This window comes from Pseudopipra pipra, chromosome 19, assembly GCF_036250125.1.
Source record: "Pseudopipra pipra isolate bDixPip1 chromosome 19, bDixPip1.hap1, whole genome shotgun sequence".
NCBI classification, from domain to species: Eukaryota; Metazoa; Chordata; class Aves; order Passeriformes; family Pipridae; genus Pseudopipra; species Pseudopipra pipra.
Genome location: NC_087567.1, coordinates 8,471,206 through 8,491,702, shown reverse-complemented (window position 1 = coordinate 8,491,702; position 20,497 = coordinate 8,471,206). Strand labels below are relative to the sequence as shown.

The window sequence follows — 20,497 nt, the reverse complement described above, 5'->3', positions numbered from 1 at the left end:
GGTGACCTACCTTTGTGATGATCTAGAGCTGTGACACACCAGTGACAAAGCCTCTGGTGAGATAAAAGGAATCCTCCTTGATATTAAAGGATATCTGCTTTTTTGCTGTTTGCATTTGAATGGACACTATTTAAAGGCCTGTCTCCATGGGCAAGTATTTTTATTCTAACAAGTTTAGATCTGGCATAGCCCCTAAAATCAACAAATCGCTAACACCAGCCTTGTAGAAACCTCCTTTCTCCTCATAACCCATCTCTGCCAACTGAAAAACCTGCAGAAGCTGAAACAAAGCAGGACAAGAAACAGATGTCTCATGCCTATGACTGAGCACAAGCTCTAGGCAATGTGAATCAATGTCCCACTTGATAAAGAAGTGTAAGAACAGCACTCAGTTTTGCTTTCTGGAGAGACCACCTCAATTCTTTTCCTCTAGCAAGCCCTATAGTATTACTTATTTAGGCATAATGCAAAATATTGTATATAACAGGATTGAGGACTACAAGCCAATCCAAACTGCTGCCATGGTTTAACCCCAGCCAGCAAACAAGCACCACAAAGCTGTTCCTGAGAGAATCTGAAGGGTAAAAGTGAGAAAACACATGTGTTGAAATAAAGGCAGTTTAATAGGAAAGCAAATGCTGCACACACAAGCCAATCAAAACAAGGAATTCATTCAGCACTTCCCATGGGCAGGCAGGTGTTCATCCATCCCAGGAAAGCAGGGCTCCATCACATGTAGCAGTTACTTGGGAAGAAACACCATCATTCCAAATGTCCCCCCTTCCTTCTTCCCCCAGCTTTCCCTGCTGAGCCTGGCACCACATGGTCAGGGATATCCCCTGGGTCAGCTGGGGTCAGCTGTCCTGGCTGTGCCCCCTCCCAGCTCTTTGTGCCCCTCAGCCTTCCCGCTGGGTGAGGAGCAGAAGAGGCCTTGATGCTGTGACAACACTGCTCAGTGACAGCTAAAACACCCCTGTGTTATCAACACTGTCCCCAGCACAAATCCAAACACAGCCCAGAATATCTACTATGAGGAAAAGGAACTCTATCCCAGCCCAAACCAGCACATTGCCCAGGCTCAAACATGCTGATTTGCTTGGCAAGTTACTTAAAAATATTTCAAAAATGCAGATATTCACACTTACACACTTCCAGCACCCTCCTCCTGTTCATCCAAAAGCCAAAACAGAAAAGCTGTGATTCTCAAGCAGTGACATCAGTGTGATGCTGAAGAGAGATCAATTAGACCTATTTATTCCAACAAATGTTTAAAAAAATAAATCTGGATTTGCATTGCTAAAGTTCTCTAGAATACAGTTCAAGGAGAGAACACAAAAAAGGAAAGCACTTATTAGGTGCCAATACTGCAGTTGCTGGGTGACTGCATATGTGTTTGCACAGCATTATGCCTCAGTCCTTGCTGAGCCAATGCTCTCAGGCATTTCATGGCAGTTTCAGTTGCTGAAGTAATTGTAGGGCTGCTATTTATTTAGGATTCTGACAGCTGGAATGAGCTGTTGTGCCTCCTATCAGACACCAATAAACAGCAGCGGCTTTGAGCTCCGTAGCAGAAGTCAAATGATGTCTGACCAAGTCTCTTCTTAACTAGTATATAAAAAACAATGTTGTTTCAAAATAATAGGTCTCTGCAAGACTTAAAAAAAAATCTTTAGAAAATATAGATCAAGATTTTATATACCCTTCTTTTAAACACTGCTATTATCTCTCAGAACTATGCTATTATTGTTCATATAATGCTCCTTTTCACTCTCCAGGCTAAAGCCAGAAGGTTTAAGTGGCTTCTGTCCATTAGGACTCTTTCCTGTACAAGAAGAGGGTATTAACAGGGCTCCTGCTTCCAGGAAAGCAGGAATTCCTGCTGGATATGCTTTAGGTGTTAAGGCTAAAGGCAAAGTTTGAGTAATAGTTATTAAAGAGAATGAAAACAAGAAACAAATGGCCACATGAAAAAGGTCAAATCCTCCTCTGGGGGGTGTTTTTCTATCTCCATAACACAGGAAACCTGAAGAATCCTGGATCCTAATTCAGGCCCCCCAGCAAGATGAGATGGACTGTGATTCCTCTGGGGCAGGTCCTCTATCCTGTCGTCTCCATATGTTCAGCCTGTAATCCAGCCAGGTGACTCAAGCAGAGGCCTCAGGACAAAGGAAGGAACATTCCACGGCCTCATGAAGCAGATCAGCTCTCAGAGAGAAACACAAAGCAAATCTATCAGGGGTCAAATCAGTTTTAGTCTTGGTGTGTGAACAGAGAAGGGAGCATTCAGGGAAGGGCAAGAACACAAAATCCTTCCAAGTCAAAGGATCAGAGTTAGTTCTTTATGACAGTGGACTTCATTTTTGAGTCATTTTTGGAGTCATTTTTGAACACTATTAAGGCAGCAAATCCCAGCTTAAAAATTCAAAAGCAACAACTCATTCAAGGAAAAAAATGCCTTTCCATGAGTGCTTGTGCACTTTATCACAAGATCAGAGAGGTTGTGTGTCCAAACAGCCATTGCTCCTCCTTCGGCTCCGGAGTCTGGACTCACTCCTCAGGAGCCCTGGGGCTGGGCAGGAAGCCAGGCCAGCTGGGCTCCCCCTCCCTACAGCTGCTGCTGGGTCACCATCCTGAGCATTTTCAGTGCCATCTCCCCTTGGTCAGAAGGTACCTGGCACAGAGGTAAGCACACAATAAGCAGCTGCTCTAAGGAAGCAGACAGCAGGCACAAACCTTCTGCAGTTTCCTTGCTGATAATGGTGCCCCCCTGCCCCAGGAAGGTCATTATTTACCATGTGCCCAGCCTTGAGAATCCAGAAGAAAGCAAAGTTCTCATAGGCCTTGTGGAAAGCAGCTGTTTGGGTGGAATCTGGAGACACATACAGTGCCTTCCACCTTTTCTGGCTGAACTGGTCCAAACAGGGCCATTTCAGTTTCCGGATCCACGCTTCCTGGCCTGCAGGAGATGAGAGAGATGTTTGATTACAGATACTGACACAACAACTTGGGAGTCCAGTTCAGCTGGATGCCCACTGCACAAGGTACCAATACAGCAGAGTGAGCACAAAGTCTCTGTGTGCTCAGGTTCTAAAAACAATTTTGCTATGCCTAGGAAAATAATCCAGGCTGGCTCAGGACAGGCTGAAACAAATCAGTGGAGGGAGAAGGGGAAAGCAAACACTGAAGGTGTATCTGAAGTGGACTTATGATTGCACCAGTTAAACATCTGCCTCTTGGAGGCTCTGCTGCCCCAGAAATTCCAATGTTATTTTGTTTTACTCCTCAAACACCTGAATGTCCTGCCGTGGAGAAGGATCAGCCACACCAAGCCCCCATCTCAGAAATCAAGAAACACTGTGTCTCTGTTTGTTAGACATTCACTGAGAAGAGCCTGGAAAGGTTGTTTTCAGGTGCTGCTAGAGAAGGTGACAAGACAGAAAAAAGACCAATTCCAGGACACCAAGGGTGCCAAACCTTTAGCCCACCTCTGAACTACTGGAAGAATTTACATCTTAACTGCAGCTCCATTTTAGCTCAAAATATGATAAACTGGAGCACCACTAACTGCTAATCTGTTTTGATGGCCTAAATACTGTTTCCTGGATTTATTGATTGCTGTATTGTTCATGAAGGGCATCTGAATACCTAAGTGGGCAGAGACAGACAAAGAGTAAAGGCTTTCACAACACAGGAAGGTGTTGGGTGGTCTGTGATTGCAGATTATTTAACTCAAAAGAAAAGGTGAGTGGAAGGGAGCAGAGCAGTCTTGTAGCAGGAAGCACTGCAGGAGTACTTGGCCTCCCTCCCAAACTGCCACTGGACCAAATCTGCATCTTGCAAGCAGTGAGGGACAAACAAAGCCCAAGATGTGCAGGAGCCTACATGTTACTGAGGGCAGGTGTGATCACTCTTCAACTGCACCTCCCTCATTAATTACAACATTCTTCATTTATGAACAAGCACACACACAAACACACAGATATATGCATCTATCAGAAGAGTTAAGTGAATTATTGGCTTCACTGAAACAAGCAATTACTAAAGTTTCAGATGCATTTCTCAACAGCATAATGGAGGTAAAGGATTTGCCTCTCTCAGAGGGATATAAGCAAAACATACTAAAAGCTGCTCATTTATGACTGTAGTATTTAAGTATTGCCAGTTAGAAGATTTGCACAGGAGACTGGAGAAATCCAGGTACCAATATCCTGGCAACTTCACATTCTACTCATCACTCATACTTCTGTTCCCAACCCCAGCCAAGAAGTTCCTTACCCATGGTGTCAACAATGAGATCCAGCTGCCCATTATAGACAGTAACATTAACCTTGGCTGCCAAAAGCTGATCAACAACATCAATGACAGGTTTCATGAAGTCCTCAGCCATGTTCTCAAAGACCTGTCTGGACTGACCTGGTTGGAATGGGAAAGACAAATTTTAACTGATCCTCAAAGGATGTCATCCCCAAGCTGGTAGAGAAGCACGGGCTAAAGGTTCTGAAATGCAGTTCACAGCAGCATAAAAACCAGTCCTAGCCCAAAGTGGCAGCCAGTGATTTATCAGTCTGAGGAACCAAAGGGGACCACATCTGCCCTATGACATCTTCATTTCTGAGAATAAGTCCCCTTCTTAGCCCCAAGGATAATGACAATGGAATGTGACCAATTGCCAGAGCATCTTCCTACAGGCTGCAAAGCTCTGAACAGCAGTGATGGACTCATGAGGTGCACAGGAATGTACCTCCCCATTTCACACAGTCAGGAATAATCTTCAGCTTCTTTCTGACGGGGCCATTCATCAGTTCATCCAGGCTGCCCTGGTGCATGTTTCTGACGTGGCGCTGGTAAAGTCGCGCTGGAAAAAGAGAGAACCCTTTGATCAGTGGCACATCTGAGACAGTCACCCTGCACAGATGATTTCAGTGCCACAGTCATGGCCAACAAACTCTGCTCTAATGAAAATGCAACACCACACAGAGAGATTTGCTTCCTTTTACTAGAAACCACTGAACTCTACCCTTACTTAGGTCAGGGAATGATGTGAGAGGAACCCAACCATCCATGTCTACTTTTGGCTAACACAGCATTTTTTCAGGAGCTCGGCTTCTGCTTTAGCCACTTGGTACAGACAGGGCTTCTCAAATGACCAGTTATTTTTGAGCTGCAATGTTCTACTTTTGGGAGTTAACTTCACCTTCCCTGATGAAGCCAAGAGAAAGAGGTAATGAGCCTGAAAGAAACTCTACACGTGTGTTTTTCACACTGATGCTCAAACATCATGGAGCAAAAGAGTCTAATCAGACTGTTTATACTGATGAGACATTTCTGTGTCCTAGCTTGAAGACAGAAATGAAAGACAACAAGAGGAAGTAACGTAAAGGTCATAAAATGTGTTGCAATTCTACTGAGTGCTTCCTTGCTGTAATTTGTGCAGGATGTGCAGGTGGAGGTGTAATCCACAGGGTTGTTCCACATTCCTATCTGTCTCTATTTATGCAAGAGCAAACAAGTTCTGCTCAGGAGAATACCAACATCCATTTTAAGGATGTGCTAAATTGAGGCTCTTTCCACTATCAGAGCTGAAGGTATGAATGCAAACATAGGGTCTCAGAAGCTTAAGTATTTAAATACAACTTACTGAGATAGAGATTTTCTTGTTCATCTGATTTCATTTCTGGAACATCCTTAGTCATGATGTTATAGAAGTTCACATTGTCTGTGTTCTGAAAACACAAGATAATTTCAGTAGCAAAACCATTTCTCAGATATGAGGAACAGACTATTCTGAAAAAAAGAGATAAGTGAATCCTAAATAAAGGACCCTGTGACCTGCCACTTTACCAGCACTTCAGGAAGATACTTATGGAAAAACTCAGGTCCTACATTTGCTTTGAGAAGTGAGGAAGGGATTCCTCAGGCTTGTGTTGCTCTCTCATGGGTTGTGCCAGAGATACTATTTACTCCTCCAAAACAGACGGGAAGCTACAGGAAGCCTTACATCCCACAAATGACTGGATTCTCATTACTCATTACAGAAAGCTGCAGTGCCAGGTGATGCTTTCAGATGGGCTCTGCTGCCACATCTAGTCTGGCCTGGTGCTGCCTCAACATCCTTCCAAGCTACCACCCTCCAAAATCTAAAATGCTTCCTCAAGAACATGGTGGTAGGTGTGAGCCACCCCTCTTTTGGAACTGCTGGGATCTGGATGTGTCCAAGGATTACAGAATGGCTGCCTGTATCCAGGGGACAGGTGTGATCAGTGCTGCCATTACAGAAGTTACTTGAGATTCTTAAAGCCCTGCTTTACTCAATTTTTTTTATTTTTATACTTCTGGTGCATAAGGTCAGAAATCAGCTCACAACAGCAACCCCAGGAGAACTGCAGTGCCTTCACCTGCCAGCACCATCCCAACTGGGAGGAGGGGACAAGCAGACTTGAAGAGGAAGGTAAAACAGGAACCACAAGTTCCTTCCAAACAGCAAGAAGTGAAACCACCTATGTGCAAGGCACTGTCAGTTATGAAACAACCACAAAAAAACCCAACCCCAAAAAAGAGCAAGAAAAGGAATTGGCTCCAGATCAGCCTTTCTGTTTGAGGCAGCCAGGGTGCTACCTGTACTTAAGAATGAGATGTTAAAAAGAATGAGATTTTAGAGCAACCTTTCAACAGGAGAGACAAGAGCAAAACTTCACCAATCTTTTAAGCTGGAACTTGCTAAGTAACAAGATGTGACTCACAGTAACAGGACATAACTTGAAGTTCCTTTGCATCCTGTGCACCTACTGTAGTTCTTCAAATAGAGATCTGTGCTTAACTTGAAATTTGTGTCTTGCTGGATGCAGCTTTCAATATTCAAAGTTTTCAAGGAGATACAGCTCATTTAATTTGAAACTGGATTCTCTGGAATTCAACAGGACCACTTGCATGCTAAATATTAAGCATCTATTTCAGTGATTGCCAGGTTGAAACCTTGATGCAATACAAACCCCTGAGAGCTGCCCTACCCACTGCCTCTCTTAACCACACAGTGGTGCACAGCAAACAAACAGCTCCTTTACATCAGCACTGGGATAAAATAAATACTGGCAAAAACGACTGGGCAGGAGAATTCCTGCCAACCCAGAGCTCACAGAAAGGATAACCCGAAATCATGTGCCTCCCCAGGCACCAGTTAGTTACTCATGTTGGTCAAAGCTCTCACCTCTTCAATGACACCTTCAGCCTTGCCCCAGAGCTCAGTGGCCAGCCCATACTGATTTTTATTTATCGCATCCATTATTTCTTTGGCAACAGCAGTCACCTCTGCTAGGCCGTTATCATCAAGGAGGGACTGGAAAGCAAACACAAAAGAGGACAGCTTTAATTGTGATTTCACATTCATTTATTGCCAACAGCCTCCACGCTTTCCAGGTTCTCTTCTGGGTAAGAGGTAACCTTCAAATTCAACATTCATTTACACTGCATGGCAGCACAAGTGTTCAGGTGAGGACCAAGAGTTTAAGAAGGTACTTACAGTGCTGTAAAGGTAGGGCCCCCAAGACAGCACAGAGTCTAAAGAAACAGAACAGATTTCAAACATGGAACTTTCTGATTTACGATTTAACTTACTTTCCTTTTATTGTGGCAACACTGACCGTGACAAAAATCTATGGAGGTGAATTAATCAGTAAAAAAGTACTGTCAGCTCAGTTTAGCCCTAAGGTTATTACCACAGAGCAGGTTCTTTACAAATCCTGCAACATCATTAACCCCCTAAAGCATTAATCAGTGAAATCTATTCACTTAAGGCAGGGATGGCATTTTTGACTTTAGGTACTTGTGGAATGATTAAAGGAATCAACAAAACAACAACAAATCACCCACAGTCTGAGGATTTTAAACATACCCAAGGGAGAAATCCACGAGTCTCCAAGAGCAGTCCCCATAAAATTGCACTTTATGGTCCCTTTTTGAACAGCCTGGGTAAATAACATGAAAAACAAAACCAAACAAACCCACGACTTTTAGTTATAGATTCATGACTCCAGAAACAGTTTTCTTTAAGTGAAAAAGATAAGTACCATTGTGAATTGGGCAACAGGGACAGTGTATTCCAGAAAATACAAGAATTTGTAGAAGACTACATTTTAAAGTGAGAAGCAAACCACATCCTCCAACTACTTACCCTGTGCAGCTCTAAAGCAATGCCAGCAGCCATTTTGCCTCCATAAGATTCAGAAAATATGTAGAATGGGATGGTCTGGGGAGAGAAAAGCCACACAAGGAACTCGTTGGGCAGAAGACACCTGCAACCACAGCCCACAGAAGCCAGGCACTGGCTGTTCACCTCTCACTACCAAACACTCAGTATTTTTCTTATGCTTCTCAGATCACTCAACAGACAACAATCCACCCCAATGCTTATCTAACTAACCCCAAATTCAAGATACAGCTTCTGAATTGTGGGGAATAAGAGGCAGTGATTATACTTGCACTGAGTCCCACCAACCCCTACCTAGCAGCAAACACTGCCCATCTGGAAATATGTTCATTCATTCTTTTTCAGTTCTATTTAAAAGCAAAGAAAAAGCAAATGCTAAACGAGAATTCAATTCACTTACCTGGAATTCTGTTCTACATGAGAAGAATTCCTCAAGGAAAACCATCATATCAGAAACTACCATGGAAAGGTTTCTGGCAAACAAGCTACAATCATCCACATAGCTGAATCCAGTGCCCACAGGATTGTCCACAAACAAGATACTGGCTGCCTGCAACTGTACAAGCAGAAAGAAGGTTTCTATGAAACCACAGCTCAACTCCAGCAAAAAACTTAAGTTTTGATGGCACAAATGATTAACTGAGGCTGAAAGAACTTGCAGAAAGATTAGGTGAAAGACCAAAAGAGAGAAATGGTGCAGGTGACACTTGTCTGTCAGAATGTAAAACAGAGAAAAAGGTTTCCTTCTACAGAAAAGTCTTCTCTTTTGGGTTGCTGGGAATTTGTGAGATTGTTGTAGTAAATAATATCGTTGTATAGTTACAACTGTAAAAATAAAATCAGATCAGCACAGAGAGCTCTCATGGCTCAAAGCAGCAAAGCTCACCAATACAGAAGTACAACATAAGGTCTTTCAAACTGCCCAATCTGCAAAAAGAAATGCACCCAAAAAACCCCAGCAATCCAGGGGCAGGTCACCCACATGATGTGGGGAACTCCAAAGTACTACAGACTGTTTGTAGCTCAGAGCACAAATACATTTCATTAATTGAACTTCCACCTTCATAGGCAGCTGTAATTTGTTTTTCCCTTCAAGGCCACACTGGACCTGTAATTACAAGCCATACATTTTACACTGCCATCCATCCAGAAAAAGCTCTATGACTGCACACAATGAAGCTGTGATCTGAAATAACACTTTCTACAATTTCCCTGCTCTCTGCTTCCCAGATAACTGCACTTCACAAATTCATGGAAGCCCAGACATATTCCAGCAAATCAAATTATTAGGTGCAGTCTTCAGCTCTAAACAAGGTTAATCCTATGAGCCAATTTATTAACCACACTATTTTAAGATGAAATATTATAGTTCTACTGAACTTCACATGAAAACTGTTCTGTGTGTTTTTGCATAGCTTGCTTACACAAGCAAACAAACATTTGCAATCAATAATTAGAAGCTTAACTCTCTACTGTACCCAGGTTGTATTTCTTGGTTTCATTTCTTTGTCTAGTGGACCGATCTCTTCAAAGTTCCCAAATCCACAACCTGAAGATCCTGGACCTCCCTGTGGGGAAAAACCAAATGGCAAAGAAGTTAAAAGGCAGCATGGCACACGACAGATAGGAGAAAAGTAAAAGTGAGCCAGTAAGTAGAATGACAGACTGTAAATTTTGAAAAATGGCTTTTGCACTACACATTAATTTGCAGAGCAGGCTCTGTTCCTCATTTTCATTATGTGCACACATCCCATTTCTGAAAGCAAGAATTAAACAGAGAAGCAGTCACTTGGGAGATCACCTGATGAGCTGCATGCTAAGTGGGCAGTTTCAGAACCTTGTTCCCTGAATAACGAATGCAGAAGTCAGTGATCTGTGGGGGTTTGCAAGTCATTAGTTTAACCAGCATGTACAGCCTGGGCATTTCACCCTGATGAAATAACCCAGAAAGAAAAAGACCAAAACCTCAAAGTGATTCTATTCAACATTAACTTCTGAAATGTACTTCTGGAGGTGACTGTGGAGAACATACCACTGCTTTTATCAGACTGGGATAGTATGGGACCAATCTATAAACAGTCTCTCTTGTTTCCATTTTAAATCGCTGATTATTTTATCTACTCTCTCTCTCTCTGAACATTGTTTAGACTGCAAGCTCTCCAGGAAAGGATGCACAAAAGTCACTACTGTTGTGTGAAAGACAAGAAAAACCTCTGTTTCTGTAATTGAACTTGACAGAAGGTGAGCAGCTGGGAACACCCCACAACTGCAGGAGTCATCATCATTGTTTCTTCCCAACCTGAACACCTCATTCACAAGGTGAGTCATTTAGAATCAGGCAATTTTCAACCCTGTTTCTGGAGGGCTGCAAGATACCAGTCAAACTGAACCACAGATGGAAAGAATTGTCACTGAGGTGTCTTTCAGCAAACCTTACCTGAAGCCACAAGACGAGAGGTAGTTCTGTGAAATCTTTGGTTGGGTTATTTGCATAGTAGAGCCACCAGAACATGTGGGCCTTACTCCGAACCTGCACATATCCCCACAGCTCTTTGGGCTCTTGGGACTGCCTCAGAACTACACCTTGGGGGGAAATAAAAATGAAAATCAGCCAGGTAAAAACGCTCAGCTTTGGGCTTTCCATTACACTTGTTCCAAATTCATTTTAGTCTTGGGTGTGGTAAGTAGAAGCGCTTCCCTTAAAAAAAAAAAATACTATAAGAAACCTACTTATACTTACACCCCCACCCACAGCTGAGTTATCATCAATGAATGAAGCTAAGTGTGTAATTAAGGGCTTCCTTATCAGAGCCCTTAGAGCTGCCGCTGGAACAACAGCCCAATCACTGGGATAATTTGTACTATCAGGAAACACTTAAAGTCTTTCCAAGGCCTGAGCTGAACGCACAGCCCCACTGGACACGATGGAATAACTCACACCAGCTTCAGGGTCCCCAGGGCTCACAGAATATTCGGAGCTGGGAGGGACCCACAGGGACCATCGAGTCCGACTCTGAAGTGAGTGGCCCGTGAGACTTTGGTGTTATCAGCACGGTGTTCTGATCAGCTGAGCCATCTCCAACACTCTGATCTGAGTGTTGGGAGGGACCAAGTCACTCTGCAGTCCCCAAGGACAGCCAATGCAGGACAAACAGAGGGCCGCTTTTAAATGACTCCAAGATCTAATCCTAGAGTTAATGAAATCAGTATAGTCTGGTCCCCTTAAGCAATCACTCTATTGCCCGCGAAGGACAGGCACTCTCCCAGCACAGACCTTTGTAACTCCATCCCTTATCTCCTGGGTCAGGGCAGAAGGCAGCAGCGCACTGGAGAAGCAGCAACACGGCTCTCCCCCGCCGCAGTGCCCGGGCTCTGCCGCTCCCGCTGCCTCCTTCCACCCGTCCCTCCCGGCCGCCACCCCCGGCAGGGCGGCGGCACCGCCCGGGGCTCAGCCCGGGGCCTGCGCGGCAGCGGCCGCTGGACACGCTGTGCCCCGAGGCTGTCGTTCCTATCCTATCCTGTTCTATCCCGTCCCGTCCCGTCCCGTCCCGTCCCGTCCCGTCCCGTCCCGTCCCGTCCCGTCCCGTACCTGCCGTCCCCGCCGCCAGCAGCAGCAGCGCACCCAGCGCGCTCCCGGCCCGGCGCGGCCCCATCGCTCCCTCAGCTCCCGCGGGTCACGCGCGCGCGGCCCCGCCCCGCCCGCGGCCCCGCCCCCCGCGCCCGCCCCGCCTCCTCCTCCCGCCCCGCCCCGGCCATGATGGCGGCTGCCGGCGGCGGCCCCGTGCGGCTGCGGCTGCAGTTCGACCACCCTCCGCCGGCCAGCCCGGGCTGCGCGCTGTGCTGGCTCCTGCTGGAGCCGGGCCAGGCGCGCCTCGTCACCGACCTGCTCAGCCTCATCCGGCACCGCTTCGGCTTCAGCCGCCGCGCCCGCCTCAGCCTCTTCCTGCAGGGGGCGCTGCTGCCGCCCGCCGAGAGCGCGCGCCTGGTGCGCGACAACGACTCGCTGCGGTACGGGCGGGAATGGGATGGGAATGGGATGGGAATGGGATAGGGAATGGGATGGGAATGGGATAGGGAATGGGATAGGGAATGGGATGGGAATGGGATGGGAATGGGATGGGAATGGGATGGGGAATGGGATGGGGAATGGGATGGGGGAAAGGGATGGGGGAAAGGGATAGGGGAAAGGGATAGGGGAAATGGGATAGGGGAAATGGGATAGGGAATGGGATAGGGGAATGGGATAGCGGGAATGGGATAGGGGGAATGGGATAGGGGGAATGGGATAGCGGGAATGGGATAGCGGGAATGGGATAGGGGGAATGGGATAGCGGGAATGGGATAGGGACAGCGGGAATGGGATAGGGACAGCAGGATGAGATCAGGACAGGGATAGGGACAGGGACTAGTACAGTGGGAATGCGAAGGGGATAGGGACAGGGGGACCAGGACAGGGACAGGGGGATTGGACTGGGATCGGGACCGGGACCATGGGATCGTGACAGCGGGAACGGGAGCAGGGAGTCAATCCCACATATAAACCCCATCCATGCCCATCAGTATCCAAAGGGGGTGTCAGAGCATGGACCAGGCTCTGCCCCGTCCAGATGCCTCACTGTGGTCCCTTCCAGCCTAACCCATTCTGGGATTCTGAGTCCCCTCGTGGGGTTGGAACATGGCAAGACAGGGATAGGACCTCCTTGGAAAGGGCTGGAGGGAGCCAAGGGGTTGGGAATGTCCTTGAGGATGGAAGGGGAGCGTTGCCTGGGCCCTGCCCCAGCACCTGCCTGTCACAGCCTGTGCTCATGGGGGAGGCTCCTGACTGTCCCATGCACAGGTGGAGCATCCCTGCTCCAGAATAACTTACCTGAGGTGCTGACATGTAGGAAAAAGTGTTCGTTTTGCTCAGCAGTGACTTTTGTTTGGATTTTTTTTGACAGAGTAAAATTGGACGACATAGTTGCAGATGATTATGAAGAGACAGATGATGGCTTTACGTACACAACAAAAGAAGACAAAAAAAGGCACAGACACAAGCAGGATGAGGAAGAATTCTCTAGGAATGAAGACAGGCATAAAAGGAAAAAGAAAAAGGACAAGCATAATCTTGAGTATTCCTCTTGCAGGGAAGAGAGCTCTGTAGATATTTGGGACTCTCAAAAAAGGTACACGAAAAGAAAAAGGAAGGAAGAAGTTAGTGGAAGAAATAGACTTGCAGAAGGTAAGGAAGAGAGCTCTACTGCCCATTCTAAAAAGCTTAAAAAAACAGAGAAGGAGAAACAGTTGGCAACAAAAAAGAAGGATGAAAAGCAGACAAAGGCTGCTGCAGCAAAGATGGCTTTAGAACGGGAAAATGAGAACTTTTCTCTAAATTCTGGTAAAAATAGCACCAAAAAGATCACAACACAGTCCAGAAAAAAGAGGGTGGAAACTTCAGATTCCTCCAGCACATCGTCTGACAGTGACAGCAGTGAACTAAACATAAAGCAAAACAAATCTTCCCATAAACCCGTAGTGGCGACACTTCCCAAAGACAAATCCCAAGCTGCTGCAAATTCTGATGCAAAAACGAATAAAGTGACTGTAAAGTCTAACACTGAAAAAACTAAGACTGCACTTAGTAAAAATGCTAAAAAACCCCAGTCCTCTAGTTCAGATTCTGACTCGAGCACCGAGGATGAGAAGGCGACACCAGCACAAGGCAGCACTGCCAAGGAAAAGCCTCTGCCCACCAACACGGTGGCTGTAAAAGCCAGTACCAAGGCTCCCAAAGCAAAGAGCTCCTCCTCAGAGTCTGACAGTTCAGATTCAGACACACCTGTTACTAAAAAACCCGCAGCAGATGCTGGGCTGAGTAATTCCGTAGGGAGAAACTGTATTAAACAGTTGCCAACCAATATTCAGGGACCATTTGCCAGCCCAGGCCGTGGAAGGGGGCGTGGATCGGGAGAGGATTGTTTCTGGAGAGGACCCAGGGGCCGTGGCTTTCGTGGGATGATGAGGGGCCAAGGCCATGGGAGAGGAGCAAACCCTGGCTTCTTCTATAACTACAGCAGTGAAGGCCAGAAACAGAGGCAGTTAAATGAATCTGCGACAAACACTTCTGTTGTTGTCCAGGTGAGTGACTTGCACAGTCAGGGATCACTTTTCTCTTGCAGCTTTAACTATACAAAAAGTCTATAGGATGAGAGTAATTCATGAAAGCAGAAATAGATTAATGGGATAAAGGCTGATCTTAGTAAATCTGTTATTTATCATATCTCCATTTGTCAGCCTGAGGAAGTGTTTGTATTTAAGTGATTGTCCTACACATCTCAAAACAAAGCACTCACGTGGGTACCTTACCCTTCTCAGAGCTTCTCACAACCCATACAGCATAAACATTATCTTCTGGTTTTATTAATACAGTAATTAAGTCAATGGGATACTGTTTTTTTCCACAGAATCCCGTGGAAGTTCCCAAGAGAGACTATAGTGTGTTACCTCTTCTAGCTGCTCCACCCCAATTGGGAGAAAAGATTGCCTTTAAGGTAAAGAACTCTGGAAATACCGAATGTTAGTGGGCTAAAATTGCTTCATTTGGGCCACTCTAAGCTTCTGACCTAATAATTTCTCTAAAAAATTCTCTCACTGTAAAGTCTGACTTAGATTTTTACAAAGGTTTGGAGCCTGTGCATAAGTTAAATGCATTTCTTTAGACTTTCTGTATTTGTGTAACACAAAGAAATGTTGTGTCTGCTGTCATTTCAGTGTGAATTTCCATGCACATATTGTTATTTCTCTAGATACCTTTTCTACAATATTATTGCCAATCTTACCATACAAATAATTACACTTCACTGCAAAAACTTACAATTTGTTATTTGTATTTCTTTCAACAGCGCTTGGAACTAACTGAAAATTACAGTCCTGAAGTTTCAGACTATAAGGTACTGATTTTCTTTCCTCCCTTAATTCACTCACAGAACTATTATAGGTGAGGTATGACTTTAAATATTTTGAGGTTGTGCACTGTTTTCCTTTGCATCCAGTTGGCTCCAGAGGCCATTCCTGGTGCAGCAGTAAAAATGAAAACTAATTGAAAATTTGAAAGGTGAATAAAAATAAAAAAAGTTATTTAAAAAAAAAAAAAGCCAAACCCAACTGCAAGTATTATTAATGATTGTGGAGATGACAAAAAACACAGACCTTCAACTAGAAAAATGTAGATGTATTTGAGTCTGCTGTGGTTTGAAGTCAGGGCAAGTTCTTGAAACGGGTGCAAGTAAAATTTCGTAGCTACTTGAGAGAACTTGGTTTCTGGAGAAGTACTGAGTTAAACTAAAAAGTCAGTGACAGTAAGTAAACTTTGGTTGCCAGTAGGTACGGATTGCTGAGCTTTAATTCTCTGCACATTTTCTACACAGAGATAGGAAAAACTGATAGCCAGATTTCCTCTAGAATTGATCAAGTAGCACAGTGGTTGTAGATATGGGATAGTTATCCAGTGCTGAAGTGTATCTTACCTGATTCTTTTCTTGTTGCTTTATGAAGGAGGCAAAAATAATCAGTTGGAATGCTGATAAAAAACAGATCGAGCTCGAGATCATTTCGGCACCAGCAGGACAAAGTATGTACCTTGTTGTCATGTGCATCACTTGGCAAACAGCTCATGTTTCAGGAGTATTCCCAGTTTCCTTGGGTTCATTCTCAACACACCCCTCCCCTCCTCATTCCCTCCCCAAAAAGTCTCTTTAAATGGAGGAGTTCTAACCCTTGCTAGTTGAACTGAAGATGCTCGTGGGCATTTAGAAAAGTGAATTTCTTCAGTCAGTATGAGTGCTCAGTAACTTACCTCTGGTGTGGCTTCATTTTCTGAAGAAAGCTGAAATCAATATGTGGAATTACAGAGAAGATGTGAGACCATAATGCCATTCTTTGCAACATCAGTGAAGTCACTGCCTTCAGTGGATGTGGAAGTGAGTCCCTGCAGTGACAAGGTGCAGTTCCTGAGACCTGAAACAAGGAATGTTTCTGAAACTGAGGGGGTGTCCTGCAGTTGCCATTGAAGCCAGAATTAATGAATTGTCATATGGATATTTTTCTCAAACTTAAGCAACATATTGTTACCTTTTTTGTACATGTAGGCATATGAGTCACCTTAATTTTGGTGTGCAGTATTCAGCTTTACCTCAGATTTTTTTTTTGTTGGAATTACAAGCCCAGACACATAACTGTAAACCAAACAGAACAAAACTGGGGTTTGAGGTAAACATTTAAACTTTTTTTGCTGTTGTTTATAGTTAATTGAGCTGTTTGTTTGTTTGTAAGTTGCTAAGGAGCCGGGGAAATTCGATCTGGTTTACCAGTCTGCAGATGGAGCAGAGCTGATCGAGTATGCTGTCCCTCAGGACACCAAGGTACGTGGGTCCTGCTTGGAATCCCCTTACCAGTTTTGCATAGCTGATACCTGCCCTGCTTTATGGCTCTGTGCACCTCAGGGAGATTCCCTTTACAATAATGGGAGTAATCTGATTAAAATAAATGGAAGCAAAAATAAATGTTCCTTCCTAGCAAGAATGTGCATGATCACAAGGTAAGAATCACTTCTTGGATATTACTCAATTAACTGGGGTCAAAGCCAGTCATCAAACTGTAACTTTTCATTTTGGCTAATAAAATAAACAACATCATGTCTCACAGAGTATCCATTCTTTCAAGCTTATTGATTTCATGCACTGTTGTTCTTACCTGCATCTTCCCTTACCCAGGATGTCAGGCAGGTTGAGGTTCATCAAGAGGATCAGTGAATCACAGGAATGAGTCTTTGTTCAGGCCTAGACAAAGAGTAATGACAGAGCAACTGCATCTGTTGGTGTAGCTGGTACCTGCTAAGTGTTGTCTGTGCTATGTTTTCAGATAACTGAAAGCTGGGATGCCCTGATAGAGCCAAGACTGATTGTTGAGCCTCCAGTCAATGGATCCAGCGTTGAAAATGGAACCATCTAAAGTGTGAAAAAATGTACATAACTGTACAGACTTGTTTTGTGAAATGCTGCCTTCTCGTTCTGAGGGTGGCAGGTGCACTGGTGGATATTGTTAATAAATTGTTTTAAAAAGAAGTATGTCAAAAGAAAACCACTTTTTTTTCCTTAGGGTGTGTTTTTACACTGTACAGGAAGACTTTGTTTAGTCTAACACAGGTCTGTTGGGTTTTTTTCTTAATATTTATATCCTACTGCTGTGAGCTGCAGAACTGGAATGGTTTGATCAGAAGATAAAATACAACCTTGTGCTGTCAGTAACTTATTGAAATGTCTGGGTTTGGCTAAAACCATATAACTGTCCTACAGAGGTCAGTTTATTATTTAAAAATTAGGTTTTTATTTAAAAATTAAATACTGTTTATATGCACACCTCCTCCTCTGCTGCTGCTGAGCATCATACAAATGCCATGAGTTTGCAGTTACTTACAGAGTTCATCTGAACATGTCCAGAAATCCATATGGATTTCAAGCTTCTGTAATTTTGAGGCATATAAATAGTAGTGGTAACTCAACCTTGCTTAGAACCAGTGGAAAATAACACAAATGCCCAGCAAAATTGTGCCCCATTGTGTTAATCTGTGTAGGCTCTGAAAACCCTTTTGTTTGTTTGTTTTACATCAAACCCTTTTGCTCTGTAAGAGCTGTGCTGTCTTTCTTCTTTCCTTCCCAGCAGCACAGTGGGTCACTGGGTGCTGCCAATGTGCTGCACTGACAGCTCTGATAATTATTAACATTGAGGGGACAACTTGTACCTCTGTACACCTGGCAAGTCTTACACTTCCAGATAATCCCTGTCCTGGGTAGTTGACTCTTACAGAGAAGACATGGAAAACCCCCCAAAACTCTAGATACAAACACCTGAAAAACTGTACATGGTGGTTTGCTAATATGTGCTCTGACCAGTGCATGATTACATTAAAATACTGCACATCTTTCCATTAGCCCTATTAAAATGTCTTGTTTGTGAAGGAATCATTTTTATACAAGTAAAACTGATTTGTGTATTGTGGTTCTCTTTAGTTGCCATTATTTCATGCTAGAATTTGGGTTTTTTAGAGAAATGGACAGTTAGATTCATGTGTGGCTGTTCTTGCAAACTGGACAAGAAGAAAATGCCAGACACTAGCACAGTGATGCTGAGACAGTGGGGATTAATGGAAAGATTGTTTTTCTAAGGGAAATTGTTCATTTTTAATCCTTAAGAAATTGTAAAAGCTAAGTGCAAGTATTTCACAGCACTGTTAGAGCAGGACTCGCCTCTTGTTCCACTGCCTACACTGTATTTTGGCCATGTAGTTCAGGACCACAGGAAGTTCTCAAGTAATTTCAAGGAAGCAAAGAGAGCAGTAACTCCATTAGCTATGTAAATGGTAATTAATTTTTAATGTTACAACGTTATTGTCTTTTAGACAAAAAGAGTGATTTGGCTTCCTCAAAACCAGAATTTCAAGCCCTCTTTGACCATGGGGAACTTAAATTGCTCATCTGAGCTCTAAACATCCTGTGCTCTGCTCCAGAAGCAAAAGCTACAGTTGCCAGGGCGTATATTTACCCTTTTTTATTTACATACCTTTGTATCAGTAGATACCAGATGAGTGCTGCAGAAGGTACTGAGCCTTTGAAAGATGACAATGGCTTGGTCCAGATAAGCCCAAGGAGTTCATTCACTATAGAAAAATAAAAAATGTAAACATTAAGAGCTGCTCCTTGGTCCAGTCACCAGTAACACATGCACAACACAGCTCTCTAAGAATGTTCCTTTGCAGTCCCTGTCAGCCACCACCTCTCAGGCTCCCCCAGTTGTTTGCATTTCCTCTGACAGCAGTTACAAAGTCCTGATCAGCCCATCCCAACCGTGCTGTAAGTGCATGGCACCGTGCCCATCTCGAAACTGAAACTCCTCCACCCTCCAGCATATGAGAGACTCTGTCCCTGAAGGTTTGCTCCTGTCACAGCCTTGCAGCTCCAAATGCCTCCTCTTGTCCTTTCTGCACCTGTATCTGTCACTAAGCAGTGACTCAGAGCCCTGGGCAGCTTATCCCGAAGGAGTACTGCAAGACTGGAGTGATAACTGATGTGGGTAGAGGTCCACGTTAATCTCTATAATGTAGGTTTGCAACGACCATCCAGATTTAATTCAGTCTTACAAAAGAAATGACTAGGAATTTATTTCAACTGTAACAGATGACCCACTACTGCCTCTTTTGAGTGCTTTATACAATTCCTGAACATTTTTAGAAGCCTCTAAGGACAAATGACTGCACAATTGCATGCTAATACTTTTTAATGACATTAAAAGGAACCTCAGCAGTTCTCCATACAAGGTGTCCTTTGCCCACTGGACAAGAGGAGAGAGCAGACAGCTCTTTGTGCTGCAGATCACCAGGCTCTGTTTAAATTACTTGGGGGCCACAGAATTTGTGCCAGGGTGCTCTGTTTCATCCATGCTGCCAGTGTGGGTGGAGAAGTACAGAGAGCCCTGAGCAAGTCCCTGGGATACCAACAGACAGGGCAGAAGAAGGAGGAGTAAGAATTTGGAATCAGGTTAGTTAAAACGGGAGTAGTTGCACCTGTTGCTATTCAGCATCAATGTTCCTGTTAGAAACAGCGATTATTAACAGTTAGACTGAGGAAAATAAAACAAAAATTCGAGGAAATACCTTCTGTTGTGATGGCTTCCACATTCACAGCACAGTAACCCGTGCTTTAAAAATGCTGGATTGACATCAGCTGTTGGAACCAGGCGATGTTTAAGGTCCTTTCCAACCGAAACCACTCTACGAGTCTATTTGATCTTCAACAGCCGGGTTACCCATAGCGCAGAGCAGCCGGGATTTGGGGGTCATCCCTTCCCCGAGCCCCAAGCAGGAGCTCGCGGGTTGTGACCGCGGCAGCTGCCGGACTGCGCTGGGTGTCCCGAGTTCCCTCTGTGCGGGTTCCGGACGGGAGCGGGGCTGCGGGGGGCTATGGGGGGCTGCAGAGAGCTATGGGGGGGCTGTGGGGAGGTATGGGGGGCTGCGGGGGGCTTGGGGGGGCTGCGGGGAGCTATGGGGGGCTGCGGGGGGCTATGGGGGGCTGCGGGGGGCTTGGGGGGGCTGCGGGGGGCTTGGGGGGGCTGCAGGGGCTGCAGGGCCGGCAGCCCGGGTGGGCACCGCACCCGACATCACCCGCTGCGGTTTAGAAACCAAACTCGAGGTCTCTGGGCGCGGTGAGTGACCCTGCCCCGACCCCCCGCCCCGGAGCCCCTCGACCCGGTCCACCCGCGGCC

General features: G+C 44.9%; 2 protein-coding genes across 5 annotated transcripts; one reads left to right on the top strand and one right to left on the bottom strand.

Moving 5' to 3' along the window:
* Window positions 1-604: 604 nt before the first annotated feature.
* SCPEP1 (serine carboxypeptidase 1) lies at window positions 605-20,048 on the bottom strand. 4 transcript variants are annotated; one of them, XM_064676051.1, is made up of 16 exons: window positions 19,890-20,048; window positions 18,800-18,896; window positions 16,934-17,019; window positions 16,038-16,198; window positions 10,641-10,786; window positions 9,682-9,771; window positions 8,604-8,759; window positions 8,168-8,242; window positions 7,889-7,961; window positions 7,517-7,554; window positions 7,205-7,333; window positions 5,639-5,723; window positions 4,742-4,855; window positions 4,276-4,413; window positions 2,793-2,956; window positions 605-2,671 (listed from the first exon to the last, which is right to left on the bottom strand). In XM_064676051.1, the coding sequence occupies exons 5-16, from the start codon at window positions 10,713-10,715 to the stop codon at window positions 2,606-2,608; spliced, it is 1,203 nt and encodes a 400-aa protein (XP_064532121.1). In that variant the 5' UTR covers window positions 10,716-10,786; window positions 16,038-16,198; window positions 16,934-17,019; window positions 18,800-18,896; window positions 19,890-20,048; the 3' UTR covers window positions 605-2,605. The 4 variants fall into 4 exon arrangements, with proteins under 4 accessions (XP_064532121.1, XP_064532122.1, XP_064532123.1 ...); XM_064676052.1 differs by lacking the exon at window positions 19,890-20,048 and having other exon boundaries at window positions 18,800-18,905; XM_064676053.1 differs by lacking the exons at window positions 16,934-17,019; window positions 18,800-18,896; window positions 19,890-20,048 and adding an exon at window positions 16,313-16,391.
* COIL (coilin) lies at window positions 11,939-17,304 on the top strand. The gene is made up of 7 exons (XM_064676048.1): window positions 11,939-12,211; window positions 13,144-14,320; window positions 14,647-14,733; window positions 15,085-15,132; window positions 15,737-15,812; window positions 16,514-16,602; window positions 17,102-17,304. Exons 1-7 carry the CDS (start codon window positions 11,958-11,960, stop codon window positions 17,189-17,191), a joined length of 1,821 nt encoding a protein of 606 aa, XP_064532118.1. The 5' UTR covers window positions 11,939-11,957; the 3' UTR covers window positions 17,192-17,304.
* Window positions 20,049-20,497: the final 449 nt, after the last annotated feature.